Source organism: Anas platyrhynchos, chromosome 4 (assembly GCF_047663525.1).
Source record: "Anas platyrhynchos isolate ZD024472 breed Pekin duck chromosome 4, IASCAAS_PekinDuck_T2T, whole genome shotgun sequence".
In the NCBI taxonomy this organism is placed as follows: domain Eukaryota; kingdom Metazoa; phylum Chordata; class Aves; order Anseriformes; family Anatidae; genus Anas; species Anas platyrhynchos.
Genome location: NC_092590.1, coordinates 68,499,317 through 68,524,994, shown reverse-complemented (window position 1 = coordinate 68,524,994; position 25,678 = coordinate 68,499,317). Strand labels below are relative to the sequence as shown.

The 25,678-nt window shown below is 36.4% G+C and overlaps 1 protein-coding gene across 14 annotated transcripts in view; it reads right to left on the bottom strand.

Annotated features, from left to right (window-relative positions):
* Nucleotides 1–25,678, bottom strand: part of SORCS2 (sortilin related VPS10 domain containing receptor 2) — a 594,922-nt gene that overhangs the window by 47,217 nt on the left and 522,027 nt on the right. For all 14 annotated transcript variants that reach the window (XM_072037800.1, XM_027457435.3, XM_027457437.3 and 11 more), the window contains exons 12-14: nt 21,083–21,159; nt 13,702–13,793; nt 12,487–12,594 (exon numbers count right to left, since the gene is read on the bottom strand). In XM_072037800.1, coding sequence (XP_071893901.1) covers nt 12,487–12,594; nt 13,702–13,793; nt 21,083–21,159 — 277 coding nt within the window. The remainder of the gene's footprint in view (nt 1–12,486; nt 12,595–13,701; nt 13,794–21,082; nt 21,160–25,678) is intronic.

Here is a 25,678-nt window from a genome sequence, read left to right as displayed (position 1 = left end):
ATGAAACACCCTCTGATTTTGACCTGGAATTTTGACCTTTCTGATCAGGGATCAGAACTTAGGAATGCTGGATTCAGGTTCCAACTCTGTCACTAATTCCTTATGATGATGGTGCAACTTCTTAACTTTTTATTTCTTTTTAATTTCTACAGATTTCAGATGGCAATATTACTATGGTTCAAACTCACAGCAGTATCATGAAATTGTATTCCTTTCTAAGGAATAGACTGAATATACACATTGTGCTGGAGAATTCTGACTCTCCTCTTCATTTCAGATAGTCCAATCTCAAACAAAAAACAGTCATAAACTGCAGATTTCTCTTTGAAAAAAAACTGGAAATCTCACAGCTTTAAAAACATGGTTTCACTGCCAAAGCAGCCAACATTTTCAAAGCCAGAATATTTATTTCCAAAACAAAATGGGCAAGTATGACATTCAGCAACAAATTAGAAAGGATAAAGACTCTATCTGGGCAAAAGTCAAATGTATTTGTGGTTTGTATTAGGCTTATGTGTCTTACTTGCCAAGGAATTTAAGGTTGATTCTGAAGCCAACAATTCCTGTGCAGCTCATACTGCACAGAGTTCATATTCCAAGCTTTAGTAGCATTCTCCAAACTAATTCATTCCTTTTGTTTTGTCCAAGTCCAGACAGAGCAGGAATGGTATAGTTTTGCTAAAAGCATTCTGCTGTTTACACTCATTTCTCTTGTCCTGAATACCAGGTTCAAAGAGGAGCTAGGGTGGAGCAGAAGCGAGGAAATGGTGAATTCTTGGCAACAGAGGCAACATCTTTGCACCTAAGCCTCTTCCATGATAGATGGATGTAGAGGTCTGAAGTCCACCACAGAGGTTGAAAAAAAGTTGCAGAGACTAAAGATGTACAGTGACCTCTTCCATTTTTTTTTTCCTTCCCCCAGTGTCTTTGCTTTTCAGACATAGCACAGAGGTGTAGGTATAATTGATAGATTACTGCCCACACTGCCCATGATTGAACAGTCCACGCTCACAGGAAACTTCACCAACAGAAGTGTGCCTATTTAAACAGAAACATCGGCATTTAGTTCGCATGTTTTGCTCTTTTCATAGTAAGGTTCTGAAATTAAAGGACTTGCATCATCTACTCTCTCTACGTTTCGCCCTGGGGTTCAGAAGTAGAAACAATACACAAAACCAAAAAAACTGTGGCTCAGTCCACTGACTGTATGTGAATATAGGTGTGTGGTCCCTCTTCTCTCAGCAGGACAACTGTCTTGCATCGAGACCTACAGGTTTGGTTCCTTTTTCTGGTTCAGCTGGATCCTGAGAGCTGCTGTCACCATATGCTCTTATTCACTTGTACTTACATATGCAATAAACTGACTGCTTAGGTGGTCTCATGCTTTTTCCACAATGCCTAGTTCAATATGACTGGCTTTGCTGACAGAAATTAAGTGTCTTTTGCATGCTAAATACCTGTTTCTTTTTCTTTTTTTTTTTTTAATTTCTTTTTCTCCACACAAGGTACTAAAGTAAGGCAGACTTTACCATGTTTTTCTGCAGCTACCTACCTTAGTGAATGCTTCTCCAGGCTCCATAAACTTTACAAAACAGTTACATTTCTTTTATTAACTCATTTATCAACAAATACATTGAAGTGCAAGGATCCAATTCCTCTCAAAGCCTCACTCCTGACTTAAGGAAAACATTTTCTACTGAAGAAAATTAAATTTTCTTCATTCATGTTAGCTATCTGAGGTAGATGAGTCAAGGGAGAAGGAAGGAGATGGCTGGTTGAGTTCAAAGCAGAATATAGTCAAAAGTCTCCTGAAAGCATGAAACACAATCTCTGGACAATTAATAAGTATGTTTGAGACCTTACAGTGGATGAGGTTGATTCCAGATGACTATAAAAAGGAGAATATTTCACCTATATATTTAAAACAAAAACACAGATTCCCCCAAACTCCCCTCAATAAACAAAAACAAAACAAAATTGATGTGAAAAAAACTAGAGCCCAGGGAGTTACAGAATTCATTTTGATACCCACAAAGATACCAAACAAATTATTAAGCTATCCACTTATAAGCGCCTTGGAGATAATTAAAATGATAACAGCAACCATGGATTTGTCAAAAACAAATCATGTCAAACTAATGTAATTTCCTTCTTTTACAGGGTAACTGGCTTAGTAGATAAAGGAAAGTAGTAAATGTGGCATATTTTGACCTTTGTTAAAAGAGTTACACAGTTCTAGGTGACACTGTCTGAAATTAAAAAAAAAAAAAACAAAACAAAACAGGAAATATCAGTGCAGTTAAAATCATAATGAAGAATGGGATTGCATATCTAATTAGGAAAAAAAACATTTTCAGAAAGTAGTTATTCAAAGAGGAAGACATTTTGAGACATGTATTACAAAGATATGATAGATCTACATTTAATATTTTCATTAGCACCTTCATGGTCAAAGAACAAACACGCAGAAACTTTTCTGTAGATAACACAAAAATCAGCATGATAAAATATTCCAAAACCAAGTGTAAAAAATACTCCTAGAAATAGAGAAATCAAAGATACAAAACTGATATGGAGAATAACTTCCAAAAAACAAAGCAAAGACTCTTAAATTATATCAAGAACACAATTTTGCTGCAGAAGAAGAAAAACTAATTCTAGGTTGTATTTAGAACCGGAAAATAGAAGAACTGGAGGTAAATATTTTGATAAACTTGGCACTGATGAAGCCTGTGAAAGAACATGGTGTCTGATTTTGGATGTTATATGCATACTTACACATCAACTAAAAATGGATTTGAAGAAGGGCAAGGATGACTCACAAGCTGCTTAGAAAACATAACCAATAAAGATATATGGAAAGAATTCTTTTTTTACTCTTAAAAAAAAAAAAAGAAAAACAACAACAAATCTTCAGATTCTTTCTATAGGTTGAAGAGCTGTCTTCAAAAAAACTTGGAGGAGGGGCATAAAGGAGGAAGGGCAAAAAGGAGGAAGAACAAGAATTAATAACTTAAAAGGTACAGCTACAGAATTATTCACAGGCTATTGAGGTTCTATTGTCTCCCATAGAAGTGAGATATTAGTGAAACATGGGCAATAGAGATAGATAACATTTGGAGATATTGCCCAGTCCAACATCTTTTAATTAAAAAAAAAATAATAATAATTAAAAATCATGGAAATTACTACAGAAATCATGAAAATTCCACAAGAACAATATAGATGCTATGTGCAATCTATATGTCTATACTGTTTCACTAAGCAAATCATAAGTCTCTCTTCTAAAGACTTTTATGAAAATACAGAAATAACCTTTGTCTTGTAGCTCAGCCTCTTACAGAAAAAAAAAATAATTCATTATGTTTCTTCTGATACTATACACCAAAAACCACATTCTGATAGAGACAGTACCTGATTCAACCATTCTCTCAGTGAAGTAAAATTCCTGAGATTCAAGGAATTGTCTCATCATAACCACAAACTCCTTGAAAACTGCATGCATACAGCTTTGAAATTACTGGGACACGTTTCCAAAGGAATCCAGCAATTTGCACGCACCCAGCTTTGCAAACTGTTTGAAAACATGGTCTTATGATTATTAATGCTGTTGCTGACATAAAAATTGTTGCCTTATTGAGTGTTTTGCAGACATGTCACAAGCGCCCACTCAAATGTATTACCATCACTAGGATTTATTTATTTATTTATTTTTAAAAAAAGTGTCTTTCCAAAGTAAAAAAAATGGGAGGGGGGAGGGAGGGAGCATTTTTAAAGTAGGATGCAATGGATTGGAGAAAAATGTAAGTGATATATAACAGCATATAACAACAATAAAGTGATACATAACAGCAACCATAATCTAATGGCTCAGGTGCAAAACATATATGTCCAATAAAATCACATGAATGGAAAAAAATCATACAGTGCAGCAAGGGTAACCAATGATTAAAAGACAAATATCAAGAATATAATAATTCATAAGCTACTAAAACATTCTTCTTGAATAATTATATTTCATTAGAAAGTCATCAAATCAATTCTGCTTAAACTATGAAAGATGATGCTGTGATACATAATTTTTGAAAGAAATTTCAATTACCTTAGAAATTCATTTCCTTTTATTTGCAAGGATTTGGGATCCATAATTTTAACTTCAGTATTTCAGTTACCATAACAACTTTTTACATTTGTTCCTGGTTCATTTATGAGCACATCATTTTTAAATTTGATTGCATCATTTGATAGCTAAGACAGTTTAATGCAGTTTTTAAGCTAACTCATTTAAACTATTTGCTGGAGGATTGCTTTTTCTTTCCTTCCCCCCCCCCCTTTTTTTTTTTTTTTGCTGTTCTTGATAAAGCTCATAATCAGGGAGATCTAATTTAATAGAAATTATATGCAATGATAATCTCTTCCAGTAAATTCATATTTCTATTCAATAGAAAAGGGCATCTATTCAATTGATGTTCTTAGTTTACATGAGCAGTAATAGCTGCATTGCCCGCTGTCTGTGTCATTAGAAAATCACCTGACTGAAGCTGTGATGGTGCTGGTGATGAAGTCTCCCAAAAATTCAGCTTTCATGGAGAAATGAACAAGATTTTCACACAACGCTGTTTATCTCAAATGTCACAGTAGCTCTTTATATTCACCATCCTTGTCTTCCTCTTTTACTTTTCTCCTGTGTTCTTCAAGATTTTGTTCATAGGTTTTCACAGCATCAAAACACATTCTTTGCCAGAGCAGATGGATTTTGTCTATCGTGTCCCATACCATGGATCAAATGCCATATAAATTAATATATGCCTTAAGCAACTTTTTTTCACATTACATTGGTTTATCTTTGAGCTGTTAGCCCTGTTCTATTAGTCTGGACAAAGGAAATGGCTCTGAGCAGCCTGATGTCAGATAGACACACCAAATACTTGGAGCAGCGTACCTTAACCTGCAACACTTTTGCTTTACTGCTGAATATCTGAGAACAATCAAAGAGGAGGCTGAGGGGAGACCTCATCGCAGTCTACAACTTCCTCGTAAGGGGGTGTCGAGAGGCAGGAGACCTTTTCTCCATTAACACCAGTGACAGGACCCGCGGGAACGGGGTTAAGCTGAGGCAGGGGAAATTTAGGCTTGACATCAGGAGGAAGTTCTTCACAGAGAGGGTGGTTGCACACTGGAACAGGCTCCCCAGGGAAGTGGTCACTGCACCGAGCCTGACTGAATTTAAGAAGAGATTGGACTGTGCACTTAGTCACATGGTCTGAACTTTTGGGTAGACCTGTGCGGTGTCAAGAGTTGGACTTGATGATCCTTAAGGGTCCCTTCCAACTCAGGATATTCTATGATTCTATGACCTCTGAGTGGAGGAAGCAATCCTGCTGTACTACAGCACCAAAGTCGTGAGGACAGCACATGTGGAATTTATTCAGATGTTTAACATGGCAACTTAAATTGTCCAAGTTTTCCACTTGTATTGAAGACTAGTGATGACAACTATGTGATGTATAAATACTTTTGTTTGAAATCAGATGCCTCTTTCATTCTAGACACGCTGCTTTAATCTCCCAAGTGCTGCATTAGCTTTTGCATTCCTCTGTATGTCTTTGTCATCAGCTGTGATGTTTGAAATAGCACGCTGCCAGGTAACAAAATTAGTCTGCGCAGTCCCTGCTGATACGCACTGCTAGCTTCACATGCCAGCTGGGAGTGGAAGAAGACCTCTTGTTTTCTGGGAGATCCTTCAAACGTATAAAACTATCAACAGAATAAAAGCTAGGATTTGAATCAGGAGTGCCCATATCACCTATACAGAAGGTCATGTCAATGGCTCTAACTTGGATAATGCATTTTAAACCATTCTTCCAGGCAGCACCAAAGCAAAGATGTCAAAGCATTTGACGTGTAGGCAGGTACCAGAAATTATTTTTGGATCTTAACCTCAAAATTGAACAGTGAGTGTGTGACCAAGCCAAGAAAGGAAATGGGACTTTCAGAGGTGCTAGCTACCTATTTTAATAACTCCCAGTCTATCTCTTGGAAAGTATTTAAATGGAACTAGTCACAGAGCCATGCTAAAAAAGTGGTATTTAGATTTTGTTCCTGATGCTAAGGCTTCCTTTCCAGTAGCAAATCATATTAGTAGGAACAACAGTTGTCAGAGAATTTACTGTACCATTACAGTATTTTTTCTAATTGTCACATCTCCTTGATTATTTTTATAACACAATTGAAATTGCAGATTGAATGCTTAATCCACTTTATGGTTCAGTAGATATCAGAGGCCATTTACATTACCACAGCAACAACTTTCTCAGCTGTACCTTACACAAAAGCAATACTTTGGTAGACGTTTCTTGTCAGCTTATGGTGAGCTCAAAGAGCTGAGACTCCTTAGCTTCATTTAGATCTTTACAATAGATTGTGACAACATAACTGAAACAACAAATGTTGTAAAATAAAGGTCACAATAATTTTGTTGTTTTGCCTGTTGTAGTTCGTATTACTATAGTGCCTTTGAATATAAAGCAAGACACATGGCCACCCCATGCCAGAATCTCTAAAGAAATGATCAAGTTGAGGGAGTAAAGTAAGGTTCTGGCACTGGGAGGATGCACTTTATCTAGTGTAACCACTGCCAACGTGTAGTGTTCTTAACTCACAGAAGTGGTGACATTGTTAATGAAAGATTTTCACAGGGATATGGGCTAGAAGAATATGTTAGCCATGACTGTGTATACAGTGTTGTTTTTGAAAAGTGACAAATGAATTTGTATAGAAATGTTTTCCTTCTAACAGTTGTCTTCACTTCCTTTACACCATTGTAAAATCAACAAAAAATGTAGAGTGGGATCATAGTAGTAAAATGGATGAAAGTAATGTCACATTCAAACTGCAGTCTGTTATGCATCAAGATCATAATTCAGCATATTTTTCTAATTCCCAAAAAAAACATAACAGAGGTCACATTATCAATGGCCTTCCTAAATTGCAACTACAAAAGTGATGAATGCTTCCATGTGCAAACGTAGACACCTGCCTACATAAAACAACTGCATATAAACAGTGCTTGTGTACGCAACATAGCATGTGCAAATATGCTTAGACACTTATGACTTAAGTGCTTTTAACTACAAACACGTGCATATACTTAATGCACTAAAAAGAAGAGCTTTTCTTTTCTTCTTCCCCTCCCCTTCCCCCAGTTTAGCTGCCAAAGTGAAAAATGAGGGGAGGAAACAATTTCAGTTGAAATTGAACCAAAATATGTTTTTTCACGTTCCCTGCCCCCCCAAAATAATAATTGCCAATCATTCTTTTATGCCAGAACATCTTGGTTTCAGCTCTTTTGGGGAAAAGGAACGGAAATGAGTGCGTAGGTTCTGAGAAGTGCTGGGGAGGAGCAGGATGAGCGCCTTTCCATTTTATCCAAAGGTTCAGTGGCTTCATGATGTTTGTGAATTACCTCCAACATTTTTTTCCATCTATTCAGTAAAATCCTGTCCAAGAACAATCTTTTAGCTTGTAACCCGTTTGGAAAAAAAATGTAGATTTAATGCCTAGCCTGATGCCTTATGCAGAAGTAAATACAGGGTGGACTATGAAGAAAATAGACTAATTTAAGGAGAAACATATGGCATTATAAAGCATAGCTTTGCATCAATCAAATCTCTGGTGTCATCTTAGATAAAGATCAAATCAATCTGTGTAATTTACTATATTTTATAATTAATTCTCTAGCTAATATATTTTTTTCTACTCACATATTTAAAAGCAGAGCTCTTTTATTTATTACAGATAGGAAATTCTTCATTCAGACTTCACCTGGCTGAGCCAGAGTAAATAGTGTGTGGTCACCTAAATAGGAGGAGGTAATGCCTTCATTTTAAAAACAAAACATAGCAAAATTAAGTTCAAGGCCCCACCTAAATTTAAGTAAAATGTTTGAATAATTTTATTGTTGGCCAAAGTTTCTACTGTCTACCTCATTATCACCACTTTTAAGAACGAGAAACAACTGTCTCCCTGGAAGCAAAGTTAGAGCACCGTAGATACAGTTACTCATTTAATGATAGCTTCCCAAAATCACAAAAAGACTCTACCTGAATATAAGAGTCCCATGTCACCCTTTTTATCTCCTCCTGTCCTTTAAAAAAAAAAAAAAAAAGACAAGGTAAAAAAAAATTCTTTCAGGACACAGATTCCTAATCTTTCAGTTCTCCTTTAAACGTATTTCCAGGTCTGCCCTCAAAGTGCACTAAATATGGACTGTAGTGATCCCACCAAAAGCATCATGTTCCATTGCTTCTGAATATTATATGACAACTTTGTGGAAAGGGGAAAACAAACAAACAAACAAAAAACAACAAACAATAACCTTTACACTCTGGAGTTTGAGCAAATAGAGACGGGGCAGTCCCATGGTCTTGGCTCCAAGACCACAGGTTGGCATTACAACACACTGACTTGCTCTGCTAACACCTGCACCCACAGAGATAACAGAATTAGCTGAGACTTGCCACTAAACCATCATCCATAAGTCTGAGTTAGCTAACTTCTAGATTATATTGAAGTCAAAGGCACCATTGTCTTGCTGGCTTTCTCTGTTTCCGCCTTCTATTGACACTGAGGCACATACATTGTGCAGAGAGCAGAACAATCATTTCATATCTGAGCAACACTTATTCAAATTGCACTCAGACAAGAAATCAGATGGCTGCAAATAAAATCTAGAACTCACCTTGGGAAATCAGCTACTTTCTTACATATTGAGGTTTTATCTACTATTTAGCCACCCTTTTTAAGGGTTACAGTAAAAGGTTATTCTACACAAGATCTTAGGAAAAAATACCTCAAAAAAAAAAAAAAAAAAAAAAAAGACAATTGTCCATAAGGAAGATTTTGATTCTACCTGAGACAAAGAAAAGAAGGCCTTTTATGTAACCTCCTACTAAAACTGAAGTACCATGGTTATTGTACTGACTAGATTTACATTGTAATCTCAATAACTTGGTTTGGGTAATGCTTCCAGAAGCTGAATTGTGCTTAAGAAATAATTTTAACAGATTTGAAACTTTTATTATACGAACTACATCCTTTGAAGAGGAACAACAATGTTTCAGAAACATACAATTCTTCCTTTTTCCACTAAGTTGGGCCATCACTCAATCCAACGTTATTATGTTGCTTTTTTTTTTCCACAAAAATATGCTGTAAAATGTAAGATTGAGTTTCAGTAAATTTCACTCTTAAAGAATTCAGAGCAAAGTAAAGCCTACTAGAATGTGTACTATTTTGATGAATTTAACATATATCAAATAGTTGAGACAATACCTGAGCATACCTTACTTATTTGTTTAGCAGTAAATGGTGGATTTGAGCTCTTCATTTCGAAAATGATTTTATACAGAATGATTTTCCTAAACTGTATGAATACTTTACTGCTTAAAACTCCTAAAACTCTTCACTAGGTCCATTGCAGAGCACAATGGAATAAAATGTATTTTCCTTGGCATTTGACGGTACATATTTTGAATACTGCAGGGGATGTGGGTGAATGATTTTGATTAATGTCGACTGGCAGATGACAATTCAGTTTTCTGAAAACTTTTGACAAGTCAACAATATTTGCTTTTCTCTGTTTTGGAGAAAACACAAAACTTTCTGAAATGAAGATTTGAGGCAACCATGTTCATATTCCCCTGTTGCTTCAGTAAGCTTTCCAGACCACGTCATTTTGGATAAGTTAGGACAGAAGAGAATTCTAATAACCTGTCTTGCAGGGGACTTTCAGTGTCCCAGTTACCATGATGGAGAACAGGAAATATCTTAGACACAGTGTTACTGGGTCCCTTTACGCCTTTCCCAGATAATGTTGTTGTTGTTTTTTAATACAAATTAGAAATGTAGAAGGAAATCCCTAACCTAATTTCAGTGGAACCAGAATTTGACCCTACAGTAACAGTTGCTTTCCATATAAATAATATATTCTTTAACCCTTTTGTGAGATTATTCTAGAGGTTTTAAATGCAAAAATCTCTGTTCCACAATATTTCTGCATACTCTTCCAGTTGTTGTTACCTTCCCATTTCAGAATTTTGTTCACTCTGCTAATTTATGCAGATTTTGACATTGGACTCTTTATTCAAAACCCTTATTCAAACAAATTCCCCAACAAAGGGAGAAAAGGGTGGTAAGGCACTGGAACAGGTTGCCCAGAGAAGTTGTGGATGTCCCACCCCTGGTGGTGTTCAAGATCAGCTTGGATGGGGCTTTGGGCAACCTGGTCCAGTGTCCCTGCCCATGGCAGGGGGGCTGGAGTTAGATGATCTTTAAGATCCCTTCTGGTCCAAACCATTCCGTAGTTCTATGACAAACTGAAAATCCAATACAAGTAAAAACTGTCAGACTAGGTCCTTAATAATGGATTTCAGGATTGTTCAGGGTGAAAGGCGTTGTATGAATTTATTTCCATTACCACACATAAGTTCATCTTGCCATGCTCTCTCCAGAAGTAAAAACACTTATCTAATACAATGGAAAAAATGGAAGAGTTTATTTTTTCCCCCCTTCAGGCAGTATGTATCAGAGGATGACACTTCTGAAGAGCAGCAAATTACTGTAGATGAAGTCAAGCCCAGCAACTCAGACCAAGCATGAAGTTTTAGGAGGAAATGACCTAAGCCAGAAAGAACACTGAAAGGTCCTGATATAAAGTCAGGCAGAACACCATCAGGCAGACAATTTCACCCTGAAGGTAAAATCCTACCAAAAGTGGCAAGACAAGGAAGCTGATATAACAGCAAAAGGGAAACACATACTGCAGCTTTGTTCTTCACAGTATCTTTGGAATCAGGTAGGAAGACTGCAAGTGTTTTCACTTCCCACCTATGAGAGTGAGTGCCTGACATCCTCCATGTTCAGTACAACCAGTTGCAAAGTAAGATCCTGCAAGACTGACATTGAGATGATGGAGTCAGACTCTTGTTCAACCTTAGAAACATACAAACCATATGATGCTTATTTGTCAATCTGTTCTTGTATCAAATCTAGCTGCAGTTTGTTATATTTCAGATGGATGATTTCAAAAAAGGTGTTGTGTTTTTTTAACATGAGGTCTTTGGCTATTCATCCAGATATTTAAATATATTTTCACAAAATCACTGTTTTTAACAAAAAAAAACAAAACAAACAAACAAACATACTACAACCACAACCAACACCACCAACAAAAAATATCAAACAGCATATAGTCATCACATTCTTTTCTATCTGCCAGTAAGGACAGTTTAGTATAAGCTTTTGATCCCTGAACTTCCAATGAAGGCAGTAGAAATCCTTCATTCAGAGTCGTAAGTATCTCTGTGTGGAATATATTATACCATAAAAAGCTGTGCTTGAGAGAAGAGTAAGATGCTAGAATAATGCTGTTCTTCTCAGATCATACAAGTTAAAATGGAAGAGAAATGAATGGGATAGTGGAGAAAGAAAGAATGGACTACCAGTATGCCAAGGTCACCCCTGTGCACTATAACATTGTGAACATGGCACAACACTTTTAAGTACATTGGGAAGTACATTAAGTACCTTTTTTTTTTCCTCCCTTGGGGAAAAATGCTACTGGTGCACATTAAAGGCAGTTCTGTTTCTAATTCATAGGAGAAAAAAGTGTGTCATGAGAACACTGAGCTCCAATATAAAGTGTTGCACAAGCTGTTCTAACTGATAGGAGCAGGCATATCATCCTGCACATCTCTGAGTGCAGGAATATTTTTTTCTTCAATTCCCCTTTACTACTGCAGTCAGCCTGTCCCTTTCTCTAATAGGCAGGTGTTTTTTTACTTTCATACACTTGTAACAATTAGCATTTATCCTGAGACAGAGCAAAACCTTCAGCTCCGATCCAGCTGTCCTGAGCTCTTTGGAAAAAAAGACAGAAAAATGTGGGCTTGAATTACAGAATCTGGTTGTTTTAAACTCTATTTGCAGCATATGCCTCAGCCACTGCACAGAATTAAAGCATGTATTTGTTAGCATAGTGTTTGGTTGCATACAGTAATGCAGTTACTAAGACAACAATATAGTTGTTTACGCTGTGAAGACAATTTTCACAAGAAAGAATTGATATTTAACGCTTTTAAAGTCTGCCTAAGAATCTGTAGAAAACAGAAAAAATGCAAGTTATAGTTATTTTTACCTATATTTCTCAGATTTAGATCTGTAATCCTACTATTCCACACCTTCTGGTTGCAACTATGTGAAATCTCACACAAACAGAACTCTTCATCTTTACAATCTGAAATATTGCACTCAGGTAACTTCAAAGACAAGCTACGTAGTAGGACTATTTGGATACGTTCAGGCCTGTGTGACTGCAGGAAGCAAAAGCAGTTACTCAAGGACTATTTCAAACATCCACAATTTAAAAACTGCTCAAGTGCATATTGAAAGAGAGCCCTGAAAAAACAGGTGAAAACAGAAACCTACGTCATGACCAGTGTTTCATCTCCAGGTTCACTTAGTAATCCATCTACGAAGACGGAAGTGCTGGTAAAATTATGTGTACTCCAAGTCTGGCCTTCATCTATGCTGAACCTGTTAAAAAGCAGAAATGGTTCTCATTTACAAGTATTATATAAATCAGAATTCATACACACAAAAAAAGAAAAATCTCATAAACCCTAAAGCCATGGATTTACAATCACCAGAAGACAGTTTGCATGGGTAGTATATCTCATTAATGTTCTAGTGGCTTACATTATTAGGAGGTGTATAATAAATTTGTAACAACAGTGGAAATTCTAAGGCAAATAAAAAACAAATTCTGCCAAACAAACAATCTTGCTTACAAAGTGTAGGTTTAAGAGTCAGTAATTTACACTCCATTCTTTCTAGTAATCCCCAGGCTGGAGACCTGTTAAGCAGAGGTCATTGAAACATAAGTAGGGAAAACAGCTCAATTGCTAAAACACGTGGGATGTTCAATAACTCCAGGCACCATGATGATGGCCCCTCACAGATATAACTATCCTTTAAAAATTTTTTTAAAGGTGCTGAATAATCACCGTATAATCACCTTATAATAATACACAAAATGTATTTCAAATAGTCTCTGCACCCAGAGCTTATGACTCCAATTCTCTTGTCTTGTGTACTTTTCCTCCTTTTTTTGTTCTTGGTTAATGATGGCTTTCACTCCAGCAAACTAAGTGTACAGCCATGATCATATTAGTGTAGGGATTATTATTGAAAAATGAGCTTTATTACAGTATGAAAGTAATATTCTGACTGGATACCTAAGCCACATATGCACAACAGGCAGAACATCAGTGCCATGCACTGCTGGTGCAAAAAAGTAGCAGACAATAATCATGCTGAACATGGTTGTACTTTAGAGTTCCAGGCTGTACTAATCATGCTTGTACTTTAGAATTCCAGGCTAGCTTTTTAAGCAAACTAAAAAGATCTACACTGATGCAAGAAAATCTTGTTATAATTAATGCATTATGTCATGTCAAGTGCACCATGAAGTAATCTTTAAGAAAACATCCACCTGTATTCTGTCAACTTAATTAATGTTAAATTAAGTTGACTCCACTTGCATTTCATACATGATTACATTGAAGCGTTCATCTTAAACTCTGAACTTTGTCTGAGGCATTGAATACACAATAGTTCTACTCTAATTGATTGTAGGATTACTTGAGTATTTTCAGTGGGATGGAGGTGTCTTTGATAGCCACGATAACCCCACCATGGTCCAGGTACAAGATATGATGCTCTTCTTCAAAGACCTACAAGTCAGATAAAAAAAAGGCCAACTAAGCAAATGCACAAAACAGCAGAAATAAAATGTATGAGCAAACCAGGGTTAAAAGACTTGTATGTTTTATAATGTCCACACTTCAAATTGAGAAGGACATAAAAGTCAGTTTAACTCATACTTCCCCAGCTGTAACACAAAAGAAAGTTAAGCAGGTGAATCAGAAAACGTTCAGGTTCAAATCACAGTCAGATTAAACTGTCGAAAGTTATTTTATCCCAAGCTTGTATTTCTTGCAGTGTGCATTCTGCATTCCTTCCTATTATATATCACCAAGTGACCTATCACCTCACTTCAGTATTTGCCATATTCTCTGTATCTTGTAGAATGACATGCTTTGTAATCTAATTCTAAGAAAAATAGGAAAACTATTGCTGTCTGTGACTTTCTTACATGTTCTTCAGACTCCACAGAACTTGAAATAACTGGTGCTTGCATGTTTTCTGCATTTCCAGTGTCAATGATTTATTTAAATTCAAAATGTGTGTGATCTCACATGGAGGCTGCTCTAAGTTCTGAACCAAAATATATGCAATATTGATTTAATAGTATTCAAAATCTCCTAAATTCTTTTCATTTATTTTCTAAAGGCCATCAGCAGTATGAATGAATAGGCAATTATCCTCCCTTTTCCACATCCGGTATCAGATTTAAGATATGGTTTACTTGTGTTATTAGTCTATGAAAGTTCATTTAACATAACAGCAGGCAATAACATACCAGTTACTACACATGCATAGCACTTAATAGATGAACATACAACCTCCTACACGCTTTGACAAACAATGGTGAAAAACATAAAGGTTAGCTCTACTTTTCTTGTGAATAAGAAAATACAGACAACACTAAATGCTTTTTTTTTTTTTTTTTTTTTTTTTTGATAGTACCGAATGCTGTATTTAGAGAGTTTATCGGCAAGATTGAACTAAAGGGAGGGTGGGGGGAGTCTTTATCTGTCATTCACAATTACTTCAAAAATAGCAAACATTTAATTTGGATTCGGAATTCAGTCTTCCTCTCATCTAGTGAGAGCATATTTTATGGGAATCCTAGGACTTCAAGTGACTGATCAGCTGTTCAGTATTGCCAATTTACTGGCAACATCCTGATATGAAGCATTTACATTCCTGTGTACTTGTTACACAAAGCTGCATATTTTAGAAGAGAATACAGTAAAAGGCAGACATTAATTTCAGACACGGTTCAAGAGGACAAGATCAGTTGGACTCAGATAAGCAAGCGGAGTTTTGATCCTCCTATAAACTTTGTTTGAACTTCTGCTTAAATCCAAAAGAAACAGCAATACCAGAACATCAAGTCTCCAAAAGCTTCACCTTCATACTGAAGATAATGGAGGCTGGTATCTACATGACTTCATCCAAATCAGATTTTCCCAGAAAAGCACCATAGCAATTCCTAGAGCACCATTTCAGTATGTCAGCTTTACCCTACTTCCACATAAACCATGGCACACTACAAGGCACAGCGAACACATTAATACCATGTTTATACCATGCTCTTCTTGCACACATTACAAACATTTTATAACCAAAATGTATGAAATTCTTTCATCTTCAGCAAATCAAAATGTATTAATAAATTCATGCTTGTGGAGATCAGTACAGAAGTAAATATTTATCTCTACTTTTTAAAACACCTAAAAACAAAAGTAAAAAAGTAAAAACTCATAGGTTGAGATAAAGACAGTTTAATAGGAAATAAAAGAAAGGGAAAATAATAAATGATAATAAGAAGAAAAGAAAATACAAAGAAAGTGATACACAATGCAATTGTTCACCACCTGCTAACTGATGCCCAGCCTGTCCCTGAGCAGTGGCCCCCCACTTATTTATTTTTATCTGTTTGTTTGTTTAGCACAATGCCATATGGCCTGGAACATCCCTTTGGTCAGCCTGGGACAGTTGTCCTGGTTCTGTCTCCTCCCAGCTCCTTGTGTACCCCCAGCCTCCTTGATGGCAGGGCAGCATAAACTGAAACATTTTTGAGTTAGTGTAAGCACTGCTCAGCAACAACTAAAACAGAAGTGTGTTATCAGCATTATTCCCATCCTAAATCCAAAACACAGCACAATACCAGCTAGGAAGAAAATTAACTCTATACCAGCCAAAATCAGGACAAAAGGGTGTATGTAAAGATGGTCCTGGTATCAGAGCTGAAGTCAAAATCCAGGAATAAGTAATATGCATCTTCGCAGTCAGTCATGAATTCTGTCCTATGCCTCTCCACTAACTGAAGTCAGGTAATATATTTATTATGACCCTAACAAATAGCCAGCCACTACAGAACTTGATTATTATAGTCCATTTCTACATCTTTCCTTCTCTGATTTTTTTTTGAGAACTTTGTCATAAAGTCAATGTCTTTTATCTCCCTCTGCTCTCTGTTTGTTCCTGTGTCTACTGTAACAACTTCAGCTGCTATTTCAGGCCAGGTTATCAATTGGGAGCAATTAAGAGATCTCCATTAAATAAATGAAACACGTTTAAATGATCAAAGAAAAATTTATTGCACACAATTTTATTCTGAGATGCCTAAGTTTGAAAAGTAATCCGAAATACCTGAAGTCACTTTCATCTCATTTTTAAGATGTCTGCAGGAAAAAAAAAACAAATAAACCAAAAACACAAACACCTAATCTTGCTTAAACAAATACATTCCAAATTACTTTGATACATAAAGATTATGAAGCAGTGGACTGGAGATTGGGATATAGATTCAGTTCCTAGACACACAATAGACTTTCTTTGTCATCTTAGTAGGTTGATAGAGCATTGTGTTTCCACTAGATACTTCCACAGCAGATCCACCATGAAAGTTTTTTTATTCTTGTCTTTTTTTTTAAGCCATTTTTTCATAGAATCATAGAATGGCTCAGGTTGGAAGGGACCTTAAATATCATCTAGTTCCAACCCCCTGCCTTGGGCAGGGATGCCACCCACTAGATCAGGCTGCCCAGGGCCTTGTCCAACCTGGCCTTGAACACCTCCAGGGATGGAGAATTCAGAGCATCTCTGGGCAACCTGTTCCAGTGCCTCACCACCCTCTGAGTGAAGAATTTCCTCCTAAACTCAAATCTAAATCTCCCCTCTTTTGGTTTAAAACCATTCCCCCCTGTCCTCTCATTGTCTGCCCAAGGAAAAAGTTGTTCTCCATCTTCTTCTTTAAGCCCCCTTTAAGTACTGAAAAGCTGCAATAACGTCACCCCAGAGCCTTCTCTTTTCCAGGCTGAACACCCCCAGCTCTCTCAGCCTTTCTTCATAGGAGACATGCTCCAGCACACTGATCATCTTTGTGGCCCTCTGGACCCACCCTAACAGCCCCACATCCTTCTTGTGCTGGGCATACCAGACCTGGCTGCATCACTCCAGGTGGGCCATCACAAGAGCAGAGGAGCACAATCCCCTCCCTCCCCTGTGGGCCACCCCTCTGTTGATGCAGCCCAGAATGTAGTTGGCCTTCTGTGCTGCAAGCACGCACTGATGGTTCATGTCGAGCTTTTCATCCACCAGAACCTTCAAGTCCTTCTCGGCAGGGCTGTTCCCAAAGAGTTCCACTCATTCTGTACTCATGTCTGGGATTACCTCAACCCAGGTGCAGTTAGACTTGCACTTAGACTTGTTGAACCTCATTAGGTTCCATATGGGCTCACTTTTCAATTTCTTCCAAAAGCCACTCTTACTCTGCCCTATTTCAAACACAGTGTTGTTAACACATGCAGTTGAAATAGCAGTGGCAGCCATAATGTGAACAGAAACTATTTCTTTAAAATAAAAACAAAAAAACAAAAAAAACATACTTGTATTATACATAAGGTCATTCTTAACATTTAGCAGAGCATCATAAAATTTCGTAAATCAGCACTGAAAAAACAGGTCCCACAGGGAAAAACAATGTTTAAAACCTTTACGTTCTAAAATGTGTTCAAAGATACTCCATTGCTCCCAGGACGTGAGATTTATTTATCTATCTTATTCACTATCATTAACACATTTTACGATATTGTTTTCCTGGTCTAATAGACGGAGAAATCTTCCAAATAGACATATCTATCCCATGAGTTCACCTTAGGCTACATCTTCATGGTTCACTTAAGATGATCTAAGCTCATGTAGTTCATAATGTCAAGGCTAGATTTCCTTTGCTCACATACAATCCAGATCACTGCCACTGCATGGACATTCAAGTTACTTGTCAATTGGCTCCTAAACCTCTGCTGTTTACAGTGCCATGTTGTACTGTGCACCATTACAAATTTCATTTTGCTATAAAATGTTATACAGTAAAGCAATAGTGTTTTCAACACAAAAGTGCTTTTGAAAGATGTCCATAAGCAACTCCAGCATCATGCAACAGAAAGGCAGGAGAACAATTGGAACCAACTCAATTTGTATTTTCTCTGATGAGATTTTTTTTCCTTTTTTTTTTTTTTTCCTGTTTATCAAAAATATTTACTTAATTTTACAAAATTCTTGTTTGGGCATTTTTATTTCTGCCTATCAATGCTAGCTGTACATCCTGCCATGAATGGTACTCATAGTAAGTCATCCTGAATTCTCATGTAACATTACAATACACAAGTTATGGAAATACAGGTTCAGTTGAAATCGTTCCAAGTGTATAAAATCAGTTAAGAAATTGAAGGAAAATAATGAATAGATTTCCTTTAACCTAGAGATGCACTACAAATTCAGTAACTTAGGGACTGGTCCCTGTTACAAATCACAGACTGAATCTGAGTCAACAATGTGATGCTAGTGCAAAAAAGAGAGATCTTCTGAATTAAGGTGACAGAAATGCTAAGACGCCAATGGCAAACATTTAATTCTGTTTAGTAATGATAAAATTTGTAATTTTGCATCCAGTTTTACCATGTTCCAGGGAGAGCCATCGTATTAGATAGTCCAGCTGATGAGCAACAAAGGGGAAAAGCAGTTTAGAAACTAGATCCATCAGGAAAAGAAGGCTTTTCTTCCAAAAGGCAGGAGAAAAAAAAAAAAAAAAGGAAAAAAAGGAAACCAACCAACAACAACCTATGCTATGGATAGACATGATAATTGCCTTTCAACATCTGAAAGGTTATTTAAAGCTGACAGGAAACCAGTGCTCTCCAAAGACAGGAATAAATCAGCTTACCTTGCAAAATTTATGAAACTGCAAGAACAACCACAAAAAGCAAGGATATGCAAAGCAGCACAAAAAGCAGCTTATGTTAAATACTCAGAAAAATCTATGAAGAACGGTGAAACAGCATATAGGTAGACTACAGAATCTCCTACAGTGAAGGATTAACAAATAGATCTGGCAAATCTCTGTTAAAGATGTTTCTGGTTCGTTTGATGTTGCTTCAGAGCAGGTGGTTGAATTACACAATCTTTGACCTTCCTCCCTGTCCTATATTCCTATAAGTCTCAGTGCCAATATTGCTATGACCTCAGGAAAGCTTTTATTTAATTCCTTGAACTACCCTTTCTCCTAGGTTCTTTATATTTACTTTTCTATGTTGCTTTTTCACTCTACACAAACACAGATAGCTTTTCTTCTAGTAGAGTTTGTAGACAGCTCTGCAATGTCATGTGTGGAGCGTGAGAAAGGTGTGGGGCACTTACCAACCATTGCCACAATGTTTCTAAGCCAGTGACTTAAAACTGCCTTAGAAATTGTAACAAAACATGAACTTCGCTCTCCTTTTACCAGCACAAGAGCCCTGTAGTTTACTCTCTAAGTAATTCCCATATCATCTCACTTGAAAGTAAATTTTTATTTTGATCACAAATATTGAGCAAGCTATTCCAAAGGCTTCATAGCAGCTTTAATTAAAATCAAGCAGGCAATGGTGTCATAATGAGGAACAGTTTGTTGCTGGTTTTACAGCTTGAATAGTCATCTTAAGGTCAAGTTCCATCACAGATCATTTGCCTGAGTGCCTCACAAATAAAAGCAGCAAAAATATGAAATTGATCATTTTTTCTCTTTCCTTCTTATTTTTCACCCCATCAAGACTATAGAACTCTGGAAAATTGTGACGATAAAATATTAGAGAGGCCTCTGTTAAGACTTAGATAACACAATACAGGCTGTAAATCCTGGAAGGCTTTTGCATTTAACCACCTATTTATCATCTGCTGGAATTCAAGAAAGATTTTGGCATAAAATCTCATCTTTTAAAAGTCAAAGGACATTATCATGACAAAAATAATATATTTATTTTAAAAAGCCCTCCTGTGGAGTATTAATGGCACCCTGAAATAGCAATCTAAGAAAATTTCTGTATTTTGCTCTTTTTATCTCAAAATTCCTGAGGTCAATAACACTAGTGAGAGCACCTGCACACCTACTTGTACTTAGATTATAACACAACTAGATCTTAATTCATCTGAACACTAAAAGACCGTTTTAACAGAAATCAAATGACTTTTTGATGCACTTTGGTGCTTTGAGGGCTTTTTTTTCCTTCTTTTTCTGAATATACATCAGAAGTAGTTCACAGAACTTCATCATGTCTTATGACCATTACTGTTGTTGATATTTACACTCAAAAAAAAGAATATATTCCTATGATTAATCGTTGCTGATACAGAGCAATTTAAGATAAAATGAATAACAAAGGTACAATGCTTAAATCAACACTAAGAACTGGAAGCATAAGACATCCAAAAATCAAATGCCATTTCAACTACTACAAGACTGTGCTGTTTTTTAAAAAAATACTTTAATGTTTGTAGTCCTATAACTGATTAAATCATACCAAAAAACATTAAAAGGTTTATTGTTCTTTTCAATCTCTTTTTGCTTTCTCACCTTCAATGGAGAAAAAAGTTTAAGCTTAAATACCATTTTTTAACTGTGAAGCAGAAAAATGTCCCCCTTTCTTTCAAACCATGTCTTTCAGCTTGGAATATTTGTCCTGCAAGATTTAGCCCAAGTCAACTTCATCATTAGCATAGGAAGATTACTGAAACTATGAAAAAACCTAAATGGACTGCATGTTTCTTATGCAATGTATTTGCAAGCTCTGTAAAAAGAACAAAATATTTGTTTCAGTGGAACCTGACAGCCTAACCAATTAGAGTCTTTGTAAATCACCTCCTTAATCTCTCAGTTTCCAAGTGAAAGGGGAATAATAATAGCCACCTACCTCAAAAGAGTGGGTGTATGAAAATAAGTTTATCATTATAAAATACATCATATTAGTTAAATTAAAAATATTTCCTGTTGCCTTTGACTAGTTCTGTTTCCTACCTGACGCCACGTATTCCCACAGTCAGATGTGATGTACATTTCTTCTTTATACTCAACCAGCTGGGACCCCAGGTTACCTGTCACAAAGGAGAAGGAAACAAGAGTGGCACCCAATTAACAAGACACTGGATCCAGTTCTGACACTAGTCAGAGCAAGAATTAAACTTAGATGATTGGTGGAGATGCTTATTCTAGTATCAACAGATATAGCCTCTTAAAAACATATGCAACTTTTTTTTTTTTTTTTTTTTTTTTTTTTTTTAAACAGTGCTAGATGCATATAGGTGGGAGCAATGAAGTTTAATTGTACTAAAACACAGGCCAAAACAACATTTTAGTTTTTTTCCGGCATGCTTAAAAAATTGATACTAGAACATATATTTAAGATGCAAGTGTGAAATGTGCATCAACTCAGAATCCCTACCTTAATCACATTATGTAAAATTATTCATACTGAAGTGTTAAAATAAAAAAAGTTTTATCTGCATGACTTTATGGAAAAAAAAGGATAAATACTCAGGATAAATATTTAACACTGAAAAGTGGGGATGGGATCTGAAAGGCACTGTAAATGCAAGTCTCAAGCAGAATTACTTGATTTACTTAAGTATTCACCAGGAAGCTATGGAATATTTTTAAAAATAGCACTGAAGAGCAGCAGGTAGCAAACAGGAGTATTGAAACAAACTTGTGAAACAAGATCTTAGAAGGTGCAATCCCAAATAGCAAGATCTCCATCTTTTAACATGTTTTGTTTCAAACTGAAAACTACTGAATCACCAGACAGTTGTAGTGAAACAATCATAGCATGATATTCCTTCTAAATGATGTCCTCCAGGGGATTTTGACTCAAATATATGGTTTGCATGTTTTTGCAGTAAAAAGAAAGGCAAAAGTTACCAGATCCTCTTAAGCAGAAGAGATGAGGAAGCAAAACACTTGAGATTAGATTAGCAGTATGAAATTTCATTTGTGTTATATAAATAGCTGTTTTTTACCACCAAAACAGATCTGTCTTGGCAGAGCGTAGTCATTAGTGCTGAAAGGTTCCAGAGAGGAATGACTCTGCTCACTGCTCAAAACACACTCTATTTAGACCATCAAGACTGCATGTGTTTCATTACTTAAAAGTTTAACTACATTATTTAACCATGCATAAAGCCCAGATAAGATTATGCTACATTTTATGTAGGATCAGCAAATTTATAAAATGCTGTTCATTTCCTTCAACTGTATCAACTGTTTTAGAAGATGCTTCTTGCTTTTTCCTCTTCCCATCTAACGCCATGCCCTCAATTTATTGAGTGGTTCAACAAAGATTTAGTTGGTTGTGTCAATTTGAAATAAATCCCTGTTCCTATAAGCCATTAGGAGATTTGATAAGGTTGGTATAGTATGAATGAAGGTGATGGGGACTGAATACTCATCTAAGAACTGGGTTTGTATGGGTGAAGTGTGTATATATATTTCAGCTTTCCAGTACTTAAAGGGGGCTTACAAAAAAGATGGAGCGACTCTGCTCAATCAGATAATGACAGGACAAGGGCGAATGGATTTAAACTAAAAGAGGGGAGATTTAGATTGGAGATTAGGAAAAAATTCTTCCCTCAGAGGGTGGTGAGGAACTGGAACAGAAGCTGCGGATACCCCATTGCTGGAGGCATTCAAGACCGGGTTAGATGAGGCCCTGGGCAACCTGATCCAGTGCGTGGCATCCCTGCCTATGGCAGGGGGCTGGAACTAGGTTATCTTTAAGGTCTATTCCAACGTGAGGCCTTCTACAGTTCTATGATAAAACCAGTAAGATTAAAAATGTGCCAAAACCAATTTAGACTCAAAGTGCATAGACGACCCTCATGGCTGCTACTGGTTGTGACAGCAGCTGTACCAAGCCAGAAGGAAAAAGAAAAACAAGCAGGTAATTGTGGAGTAAATAGCCCCTATTCCTTCCTTAAAAAAAAATCACTGTTTTCAAAAATGGCCCAGCACCATGTCAGCAATAAGGCCATGGGGCCTCACCCGGAGGTCTCACCTTCCCACAGCTCTCTGCCAACTTGGTCCATGCAGCTGGGCTAGTAAGGGCAATCACTTGGCTTCACAACAAAGTTATTTATTTCACATAAGGCTGTCTGGATTTAAGAAAGGCCCCACGATACCAGCATTCAAAATGAAACCTCAGTGACAGAAACAACAGTAAGTTGCAAACACATTTCACATAGGCAGAACTTCCAGTTTAAGAAAAAACAAACAAACAAAAAAAACACAAAGCAAGCAAAAAACAATTAAACATTTTAAACTCCTGAATACTATTGAATGAGACAGATGTAAAATGAAAGCTTCGCATTTGAGTTCAGTTATATTTCCTCCTAAATTTTAAGTTTATTTAAAAATATTTGTTTTATAGCCATTTTCACTTTATTATCACTTTGAATCTTAAAAACCCATGTCAACAAAGATCAGGAAGGTTGATCTGATTTTCCTGAGTCTTGAAGCTCTCATAGGGAAGTAGGACCAGATTCCATCAGTTTTGTGTAGCAAAGATCAGTCTGGCCACTAGAAGGGGGTGTGAATGAGAAAACATCTTCTCAGGATTTGTAGGAAGGGAAGGCAGATTTGACTTGCTGTTTAACCAAAATATATATTTCTTTACTCTTTTGCTATTCTCATTTTCATTATTCACTATTCTTACTTTCCTTATACAGTTTTCACTGGCATATGCTCCTGTAAATGCTTCTGATTCTGTAATTACAGAACTTTTTCTTTGGGATAGCTGGAAATTTATTTTCTTGCTAGGATGTAATGTGTTGCTTTCAGTCTACACCTTTCTTTGCACAGATACCTTTTAATGATTGCATTGTTAGTTTTGCTCTTGGATAAATGCCAATTATTCTGTTTTACCTTTTAATGAACTCTACTTACATGCGTAGATCTTTATATTGAGAAGTGATATGGAGCTGCACCTTAAAAAGTGCAGTGGTAAATTGCCTTAGCTAATGGAGAATTAGTCTGTAAACTAAACATCATCAACTTCTGCTTCATTAGAAAGCCTTTTATATCCAGCTGATACGCTAATGAGAAAGATATTAGCAAAAGCTTTGTAATTGCAGCTCTCTAACGAGACAGATCTGACTTCTCCTAGCTTTGTTTTTACCTTTATTGTCTTTTCTTGGTAAACGAACAAAAGACATTGGACTCAGTTGTACTTACAGAGAAGTGCCATTCTGTCAAAAAACACAACTGATGACAAACGGCATGAAGGCTGGTGTGCTACTCTGGGGAAAGGCTCTGCTCTTTGACCTTTAAAAGCAGTCTATCCCCAGGTCAAAGGTAAAAATAAAAAAAATAAAATAGGTGATGCCTGCAGTGACTTCTGATTGTCGATGTAATAATGCTCTATGCACTAATGAAGGCTGTAATTTTCACTAACTCCAGATTTTTTTTAGAAGTGATTCCATTAATTTTTGCAAACTTTATAAAGTCAAGTCTGCAAGCACGTAAGAAAACTCTTTTCAATTTATTTACTGTTTGCTATCTGGTAGCTATACAACGGGTACTTGTTGAAAAACAGTGTTAGTGGACTGGGAAGGAAAAAGCAGGAGAAATAGCAAGCAGGAAACCTGCATCACAAATGGAGACAAGTCCTTCAAAAAAAAAAAACAACAAAAAAAAGCAACTTACTGGACTCATCACAGTTTTGTTTTCAAACCTTTCTATTTAATCTATGTCACAAAGGAACTGAGGTCTGTATTTAAAGTGTTACATTGATTTAACTTTTTTTTTTTTGTATATTCTAGTAAAATGCAACTTCAAAGATACAGCAGATTGCTATTTTTGAGTGTACACTTTTACTTCAAGGCTCTAGCTACTTCACAGTGTGTCACATTACTGAATTAAACTAGCTAACTAGACAAAGCATACGTAATAGCACCCCATAAACTCCTTTGCAACAGCTCCAATTCACTTCAAACAAAATGCAGAAAAAATCCTGACATAACAACATTGCAAACAAATGACTGCAAAGTCATACAAGCACTCAGAAAACACAACTGAAACATTCTAAAATTTTTCTTGCTGTATCTGAGTGGAATTATGAACCATATTTGTGTTAAGCATGGCAGCCAGTAACATAAGCACAACGGACATCACAATCAAGTGATGCACAATGTGAGAAATAGCCAAATTATACTCAGCCCTAGAATCTAGCCTAGACTAGAATACAACACTTTGAAGACATCAAATGTCTTACCCCCCAAAGAGCAGTTCATTAGTACCGTTCTGCTACCCACCACACACTGATATGTCCACACAGTAACACAATCCACAAACATCACAGTAAACTGGTGAATCATGCCAGAATCTTTATTATAGCTGTAAAAATCTGAAGTAACTCTTCAGGTGTGCCACTACAACATGGAAACCTTTTATCATTTTATTGGGTTTGTGTTAGATCTCAAAATCTGAGGTAACATGTAAAGGTTATAATATCCTGAATGCAATTCCAAGTCCATACTGGAAAAGTTCCTGTATTTGGTGTAGGTAAAAAACTTTAGACTATGTAGCCAGAGCTATGATTGGTATCATTCTAATGTATTTTTT